Raw genomic sequence first — 9,243 nt, forward strand, 5'->3', positions numbered from 1 at the left:
ACACACACACACACACACACACACACACACACACACACACACACACACACACACACACACACACACACACACACACACACACACACACACACACACAGCTTACCTCCTGACAGTCCTGCAGGAACTTCTGCAGGTCTCTGTTGTCCTTCAGTCGGGTCAGCAGGTCGCTGGCAGCCGCCCGGTTCTTCTTGTGTCTGAACAACAGAACCGAGATGGTGAGACGGACCGAGCATCTGAACCTGCAGCTCTCTGTGTCGCTCTGGAGCTCCAGGCACGAAACAGAAAGGTTGAAAAGGTTTCACAGTCCAACACGTCTCCTGAACGCTGCCGTCAACCGCAGGTCCTCCACAGCATCAAAGAAGCTTTGATTCACTCATATTCAACTAGAACAGGCAGCAGGTAACGGCACATCTGTCACCATGGAAACCAAGAGATTACAAGGTGATTTGATCCACCACTCCACTCCTTCCATCGTTTATCATGGTTGATTGAATTGCTTCATGTTTTAACTGATTGACACAGATTTACAGTCTTTGTGTGACCCCCCCCCCCCGACCGCTGACCCTCCCCCCCCCCCCCGACCTCTGACCCCCCGACCTTTGACCCCCTCCCCTTCCTGACCTCTGACCCTCCCCCGACCGCTGACCAGGGTAATGACGTCACTGCATCATGTGGCATATCAGTTATGGAAAACTGAACATTTTGTTGTTGATTTGACATCAATCGGATTAAAACTGACTGTGTTAGGACAAGAATACTTTCGTGACCTTGACCTTTGACCTTTGACCTAATCACTCTCAAAATGTAATGGAACCAACCTTGGATGAAAACAAATCATCCCTGAAAATTTCATGCACATCAGGTCAACTGTTTCAGTGAGAAGTTGGTCAAATACATAGAAACAAAAACACCTAAAGGACCAAACTGCCTCTGAGTTTCCTCGTCCCTCATTGGCCGGCGGACGTTCTGATCACCTCTGGTCGATGGAGTCCACCTTCTCCTGGATGCGCTCGGCGTTGACGTTGCCGTCGGCGACCAGGCGGCACCCCGTGTCCACCACGCCGCTGATCTTCTCCTCGTTGGCGTCCATGGTGGTCATGAAGTCCTCCTGCTTCTTGATGGCGGCCTCGGCGGCCTCCAGCGTGGTGGGCATCTCGGTGTGGGCCAGAACGTACTCCTGGACCAGAGACACGGACCCGTTAGAACCCAGCAGGAGGTGTGATCCACCCAGTGATCCACCCAGTGATCCACTTAGTGATCCACCAGACTCAACCGGTCATGGAAAACCTGCTCTGAACCGGTTTATGCTCATTCTTAATCTGGTAAATCTTGAGATTATAACGTTTCTGACAAACAATGAAATTACTGCAGGAAATAATGAAGTAATACCAGAGATGGACATTTTAAGGTGCGCTCCATAGTCCAGAAATTACAGGACGTCGGCTTCAACGGCTAAAACAGATCAAACACCTGAACTTTATTGAAAGACCCCACAGGTCTGGACTCTGGTCTCACCTGGTAGAAGATTCTACAGGTCTGGACTCTGGTCTCACCTGGTTGTTGACCCTACAGGTCTGGACTCTGGTCTCACCTGGTTGTTGACCCTACAGGTCTGGACTCTGGTCTCACCTGGTAGAAGACCCCACAGGTCTGGACTCTGGTCTCACCTGGTTGTTGACCCTACAGGTCTGGACTCTGGTCTCACCTGGTAGAAGACCCTACAGGTCTGGACTCTGGTCTAACCTGGTAGAAAACCCTACAGGTCTGGACTCTGGTCTCACCTGGTTGTTGACCCTACAGGTCTGGACTCTGGTCTCACCTGGTTGTTGACCCCACAGGTCTGGACTCTGGTCTCACCTGGTTGTTGACCGGACAGGTCTGGACTCTGGTCTCACCTGGTAGAAGACCCTACAGGTCTGGACTCTGGTCTCACCTGGTTGTTGACCCTACAGGTCTGGACTCTGGTCTCACCTGGTTGTTGAGGAAGGCCTCGGCCTGCTTGGTGTCCCTCAGGAACAGCTGGTAGGCGTGAGACTGGGACAGCAGGTTCTGCCGGTTCTCCCACATCTTGTGCAGCTCGTTCCAGCCGGTGTCCAGCGCCTGCAGCCGCTGCCGCAGGAACATGTACTGGGCGTCGGTCTGGCCCTGGGTCACCATCTCGCCCATGTCCCGCATCTTCTGGTAGTCCTCCTCGTAGTTGCGGATCTCGTTCTTGATGCCCTCGTGCTGGGTCAGCAGCTTCTCGGCCTCGGCCAGCGTGTTGGGCATGTCCTCCGAGGCGATGGCGGTCTGCGTGCGGGACAGCCACGACTGGAAGTCGTCCAGGTCGCGCAGGAACTGCTGCAGCTTGCTGGCCTCGCCCAGGCTCTCCTCGCGGTTCTTCAGGGTGCCCCTCATCTCGGCCCAGACCCCGGTGATCTCGCCCAGCCCGCCCCGGATGGCCTCGGACTGGTCCGGGTGGTCGGAGCCCAGACGCTCCGCCTCCTTTCCCAGGTCGCCCAGCTTGTCCTCGATGGCGGCCAGGTCGCGCTCCATCCCCGTCAGCTTCCTCTGCAGCGCCATGACGCCGGCCAGGTCGTTCCCCAGCTCCTGGGTGGACTCGATGACCTGCAGGGGGGCGGACAGGAAGTGAGACCGGGGAGTCCGGCACCAGGCGGACCGGCGGGGACTCTCAGCACCTTGGTCTTCTCTCTGATCCAGGACTTGGTCTCGTTGCACTCCAGGTGGTAGTTCTGGACCCCCAGGGCCGAGGTCAGGCTGTCCTTCTTCTGGTCCACCAGGTCCCTGAACTGACTCCACCTGCAGGATTCACCTGGGTGAGGCTCTGCAGCGACTGCGACTAGATAGATAGTCCCACTAACATAATCCCACTCACAATAATCCCACTATCAATAATAATCCCACTAATAACAATAATCCCACGAACATAATGCCACTCACAATAATCCCACTATCAATAATCCCACTAATAATAATCCCACTAACATAATCACACTAATAATAATAATCACACTAATAAAAATCCCATTAACAATAATCCCACAAATAGTAATCCCACTAACAATAATAATCCCACTAATAACAATAATCACACTAACATAATCCCACTATCAATAATCCTACTAATAATAATCCCACTAACAATAATCCCACAAATAGTAATCCCACTAATAATAATAATCCCACTAATAATAATAATCCCACGAATAATAATAATCCCACTAACATAATCCCACAAATGATAGTCCCACTGACAATAACCCCAGTCAAACTAACAGACAATCCCAGGACCTGGTCCAGGACCTGGTCCAGGACCTGGTCCAGTACCTGGTGTTGAGCCGGTCCTGCTGGGTCTTGATCTCCTTCTCGCTGGGGTGTCCGCTGTGGACCAGCTGTCGGGCCACCTGGTTCACCACGGCGACCCGGGACGCCTGGTTGTTCATCTCCGGCTCCAGACTCTCGAACCTGCGTTCAGAAACCAGACACAGCGGCTCAGACTGACCCGGTCTGACCCGGGTCTGGGTCCGGGCCCGGGTCCGGGTCTTACCGGTGCTGGACCACCTCCAGGTCCTCCAGCTTCTCGGGGATCTCCATGCTGTTCAGCCACTGCTCCTTCTCGTCGATCCAGACCTGGCAGGCGTTGGCCTCGCTCAGCATCCTGTAGAGCGCCAGCGCGTCCTGCAGCGCCACCTTGCGGAGGCGGGTCAGCTCCGCCACCTCGCGGTAGCGCTCCTCCACGCCGGCCAGGCGGCCGCGCACCTCCTGGGAGTCGGCCACGTCCGGCGGCAGCGTGCGCGCCTGCTCGTGCAGCGCCTCGATGGCGGGCCGGTAGCTGGAGATCTCCTCCGCCACGTCCTTGTGCTTCTTCACCAGCGCCTGCGCCGAGAACTCGTCGTGGCCGACGTCCACGCTGGAGACGATCCGCAGGACGTCCAGCATCCAGGTGTCGATGTCGTCGGCGTCCGCCTGCACGGACACAAAGTCCCCAACCGTCAAACACAAAGAGCTGCTTCTGCTTCTGACGTCGTGGAACCTGGTCTCCTCGGGACATCGCCAAAATAAAGCTCCAGTCAGTTTATAACAGAATTCTATCGTATTCAGGCTTTTTCTTCCCGTTTCTTTTCTTATTGAATTTAAATCTAACTCTGAATATAATAGAATTACATTTTTAAAATGGAAACAAAAGTCAGAATCATTATATAATTTTTTTTAAACTAATTAAAAATATTATTGAAACGTAAAAGTAATGACAAATAACAGTAATTATTAATAAAAACAGCAATAAAAGTAAAAATAGAAATAACGATAAATCCTAGTTAAATCATAATATAAATATTTGTAAATATTAGTAACTCTAAATACTGATATTAAAAAGTACTATTATATTATTGTAAATAAGCTAAATCGTTTAAAATTTAAATTTGTAATTTTTTTAATGTTCTTTTGTATGTTTTTGTTTTGTTTTGGTTCTTTTTATGCACGTTTATTTCTTAATGTCGACCATGTAGTCACGAAACAAATTACAATAAAAATAAAGTAAAAACCTTTTTTTTAATTATTAGAACATCAAAATTATTTATCATTTAATTTAATTCAATTAAAATTCCTTTATAAAGCACCACATACAAACAGAGAGAAACACAAGAAATCCAATTTAATATATTTTTCATCGTAGAGGATAAAATAAAAAAAAATAAAAAAAAATAAAATAAATAAAATAAAATAAATAAAATAAATAAAATAAATAAAATAAATAAAATAAATAAAATAAATAAAAAAAAATAAAAAAAATAATAATAAATAAATAAATAAAAAATAATAATAATAATAATAAAATAAAGCTGAGGAAAGTATTTTGGTGGGTTTTTTTCTGTCCCAGGTGAACTTTAAAGCTCCGTCCTCCACAGATAAACTGATTGAATGTGTTTTGGGGATGTGTCGGATGATGGCGTGTTGCTGGCGTGTTGCTGGTGTGTTGCTGGTGTGTTGCTGGTGTGTTGCTGGTGTGTTGCTGGTGTGTTGCTGGCGTGTTGCTGGCATGTTGCTGGCGTGTTGCTGGCGTGTTGCTGGTGTGTTGCTGGCGTGTTGCTGGTGTGTTGCGGGCGTGTTGCTGGTGTGTTGCTGGCGTGTTGCTGGTGTGTTGCTGGTGTGTTGCGGGCGTGTTGCTGGTGTGTTGCTGGCGTGTTGCTGGCATGTTGCTGGTGTGTTGCTGGTGTGTTGCTGGCGTGTTGCAGTGTTTCACCTGGAACTGGTGCAGGTTACAAGCCTCCTGCAGGCGAGACTTCCTGACGGCGGAGAGACGCTCCAGGGCGGCCCACTGCTCCTGCAACAGGTCATCCCACAAATGCATGATGAGGTTTCATCATTGATCACAGACAAATCAATACGTCTCGTGTGTATCAGTGAGTGTGTGAGTGTGTGTGAGAGTGTATCAGTGAGTGTGTGTGTGTGAGTGTGTGTGAGTGTGTATCAGTGAGTGTGTGTGTGAGTGTATCAGTGAGTGTGTGTGAGTGTATCAGTGAGTGTGTGTGAGAGTGTATCAGTGTGTGAGTGTGTATCAGTGTGTGTGTGTGTGTGTGTGAGTGTATCAGTGAGTGTGTATCAGTGAGTGTGTGTGAGTGTGTATCAGTGAGTGTGTGAGTGTGTATCAGTGTGTGTGTGTGTATCAGTGTGTGTGTGTGTGAGTGTATCAGTGAGTGTGTGTGAGTGTGTATCAGTGAGTGTGTGTGTGAGTGTATCAGTGAGTGTGTGAGTGTGTATCAGTGTGTGTGTGTGTGAGTGTATCAGTGAGTGTGTGTGAGTGTATCAATGAGTGTGTGTGAGTGTATCAGTGTGTGTGTGTGAGAGTGTATCAGTGAGTGTGTGTGTGAGTGTATCAGTGAGTGTGTGTGTCGGTGAGTGTGTATCAGTGAGTGTATCAGTGTGTGTCAGCGACCCGGACCAAACCAGGTCCTACCTGGACGTCCTGGATCCGTTCTTTGATCTTGTCGGCGCCGAAGTGGTCGTTGGCGACGAGCTGCTCGCCGCCCCGGACCGTCTGCTGCAGGTGAGCAGCTCGCCCGCTCATCTCGTCCTCAAAGGCTTTATGCTGACTCAGCAGACGCACGGCGCCCGTCAGGTCCTTCCCACAATCCTCCGAGGACAGGATCTGCTCCTTCTCCCTGATCCAGCCCTCCTACACATACAACACACACACACACACACACACACACACACACACACACACACACACACACACACACACACACACACACACACGCACACACACACACACACACAGATGGTGAACTTACAGTGTTCCTTTCTTTCACCTCCTTGTGGAGAACACGTGAAGGGTGATGAAGAGTGATGAAGAGTGATGAAGACTTCACCTCCTCGGCCATCTCCCAGAAGAACTTCCAGAGGCGACGGGACTCCTCCAGACGAGCTCTCCTCTCCGCCGCCAGCTGACTGAGCTCCTGGTAGCAGAACTCCATGTGGGCCACCCGGTCCCTGATGACCTGAGGGTCGCAGGGTTTATACCCTGAGGAGGAGGAGGAGGAGGAGGAGGAGGAGGAGGAGGAGGAGGAGGAAGAGAAAGAGGAGGAGGAGGAGGAGGAAGAGGAAGAAAAGGAGGAAAAACAATAGTTATATTCTGTATAAAAATCTGTGTGTGTGTGTGTGTGTGTGTGTGTGTGTGTGTGTGTGTGTGTGTGTGTGTGTGTGTGTGTGTGTGTGTGTGTGTGTGTGTGTGTGTGTGTGTGTGTGTGTGTCGCAGCACCTTCAGAGTCGATGGCGAACTTCTGAGCGTTGCTGTTGACGTTCTTGACGCGGTCGGCCTGAATAGAGATGTCGGCCTCTACCAGAGCGTGTTTCTGCAGCAGGTCCTCAACGCCGAGGAGATGCTTCCCATAGTCCTGAGAGAGCAGCAGCATCTGCAACACACACCAGATTATAGAGCATCTTCCTCCTCTAATCCAGATTATAGAGCATCTTCCTCCTCTAATCCAGATTATAGCGCATCTTCCTCCTCTAACTGATGTAAGAAGCAAATAGTAACTGTAATAGATAACTAATTCCTATAACTTCAGTATTTGACTGCTGTCAGGTGAAGAAGGATCTCCCTCCGGTTAGGCCCCGCCCCCCGCCCCCTGGCCCCGCCCCCTGTACCTTCATCTCATCCATCCAGTCCATGATGTAGAGCATCTCCTGGAAGACCCTCTGCAGGCCCAGGTTGAGCTCCAGCCGCAGCCGGCGGGCCTTCAGCAGCTCCAGCAGGTACTCCCATAGCCGGATCACGTTGTCCTTCCTCGCCGTGATGCGCTTGATGTCGTGATAACTCTCCGCCTCCAGCTCCTTCGCCACGGAGACCACCGCCTGTACCGTTGGGGGGGGGGGGGGGGGGGGGGGAGGGGGGGGGGGGGGTTACATCTGCTCACTCTGAGCAATAAAGACTCAGACTGGCGGAGACCAACCTGAACTCGCTCCTCGTACGCAGCGATGTCCGTTTCTATGGCCTCGTGTTTCTTTGTGGCGGCTTCAACAGCCTGAAGGTCGAATCCAAAGTTATCCTGAAGGAACGCAGAACATCGTCAGGGGGCGCTGTGACGGTGTGATGTGGTGACGGTGTGATGTGGTGACGGTGTGATGTGACGGTGTGATGTGACGGTGTGACGTGACGGTGTGATGTGGTGACGGTGTGATGTGACGGTGTGATGTGGTGACGGTGTGATGTGACGGTGTGATGTGACGGTGTGACGTGGTGACGGTGTGATGTGGTGACGGTGTGATGTGACGGTGTGATGTGACTGTGTGACGTGGTGACGGTGTGATGTGACGGTGTGATGTGGTGACGGTGTGATGTGACGGTGTGACGTGGTGACGGTGTGATGTGGTGACGGTGTGATGTGACGGTGTGATGTGACTGTGTGACGTGGTGACGGTGTGATGTGACGGTGTGACGTGGTGACGGTGTGATGTGACGGTGTGATGTGACTGTGTGACGTGGTGACGGTGTGATGTGACGGTGTGACGTGGTGACGGTGTGATGTGACGGTGTGATGTGACGGCGTGATGTGACGGTGTGATGTGGTGACGGTGTGATGTGGTGACGGTGTGATGTGACGGTGTGATGTGGTGACGGTGTGATGTGACGGTGTGACGTGGTGACGGTGTGATGTGACGGTGTGATGTGACTGTGTGACGTGGTGACGGTGTGATGTGACGGTGTGATGTGACTGTGTGACGTGGTGACGGTGTGACGTGGTGACGGTGTGATGTGACGGTGTGATGTGACGGCGTGATGTGACGGTGTGATGTGGTGACGGTGTGATGTGATGGTGTGATGTGGTGACGGTGTGATGTGACGGTGTGATGTGACGGTGTGATGTGATGGCGTGATGTGACGGTGTGATGTGGTGACGGTGTGATGTGATGGTGTGATGTGACGGTGTGATGTGGTGACGGTGTGATGTGACGGTGTGACGTGGTGACGGTGTGATGTGGTGACGGTGTGATGTGACAGTGTGACTTGACGGTGTGATGTGGTGATGGTGTGATGTGACGGCGTGACGTGACGGTGTGATGTGGTGATGGTGTGATGTGACGGTGTGATGTGACGGTGTGACGTGACGGTGTGATGTGGTGACGGTGTGATGTGGTGACGGTGTGATGTGACGGTGTGATGTGGTGATGGTGTGATGTGACAGTGTGATGTGACGGTGTGACGTGACGGTGTGATGTGGTGACGGTGTGATGTGACGGTGTGATGTGGTGACGGTGTGATGTGACGGTGTGATGTGATGTTACGGTGTGATGTGACGGTGTGATGTGACGGTGTGCGTTACCTGGGAGACCAGCCTCTGGTTCTCGCTCAGCCACGTTTCTCTCATGGCGGCTTTGCGGTCGAAGCGGCGGGCGAGCTGCTCCAGCTTCTCTTGACGAATCAGCTCCGTCCTCAGAGCCAGCTCTCGCTCATGCTCCGCCTTCTCCAGACGCTCCCACGCCTAAAACAAGCGCACCCACACAACAACCTGCATTTCACTGTTCTGTCGTCAACACACATCGTTAATCTGCGTAAACTGACACGGAGAATTTAGCTTCACGCTAACTCCTTTAGCTTCACACTAACTCCTTTAGCTTCACCCCTTTAGCTTCACGCTAACTCCTTTAGCTTCACCCCTTTAGCTTCACGCTAACTCCTTTAGCTTCACCCCTTTAGCTTCACGCTAACCCCTTTAGCTTCACCCCTTTAGCTTCCCCCCT

The 9,243-nt window shown here is 51.4% G+C and overlaps 1 protein-coding gene across 1 annotated transcript in view; it reads right to left on the reverse strand.

The window, feature by feature from the left end:
- sptbn1 (spectrin, beta, non-erythrocytic 1) overlaps window positions 1-9,243 on the reverse strand; it is a 59,645-nt gene that overhangs the window by 22,163 nt on the left and 28,239 nt on the right. The window contains exons 10-22 of the mRNA XM_080482340.1: window positions 8,826-8,984; window positions 7,455-7,550; window positions 7,150-7,356; window positions 6,761-6,914; window positions 6,372-6,523; window positions 5,957-6,175; window positions 5,243-5,323; window positions 3,548-3,966; window positions 3,328-3,465; window positions 2,679-2,799; window positions 1,972-2,607; window positions 975-1,177; window positions 104-194 (exon numbers count right to left, since the gene is read on the reverse strand). Coding sequence (XP_080338466.1) covers window positions 104-194; window positions 975-1,177; window positions 1,972-2,607; window positions 2,679-2,799; window positions 3,328-3,465; window positions 3,548-3,966; window positions 5,243-5,323; window positions 5,957-6,175; window positions 6,372-6,523; window positions 6,761-6,914; window positions 7,150-7,356; window positions 7,455-7,550; window positions 8,826-8,984 — 2,676 coding nt within the window. The remainder of the gene's footprint in view (window positions 1-103; window positions 195-974; window positions 1,178-1,971; window positions 2,608-2,678; window positions 2,800-3,327; window positions 3,466-3,547; window positions 3,967-5,242; window positions 5,324-5,956; window positions 6,176-6,371; window positions 6,524-6,760; window positions 6,915-7,149; window positions 7,357-7,454; window positions 7,551-8,825; window positions 8,985-9,243) is intronic.

This window comes from Lipophrys pholis (genome assembly GCF_963383615.2).
Source record: "Lipophrys pholis genome assembly, chromosome: 15".
Taxonomy (NCBI): domain Eukaryota; kingdom Metazoa; phylum Chordata; class Actinopteri; order Blenniiformes; family Blenniidae; genus Lipophrys; species Lipophrys pholis.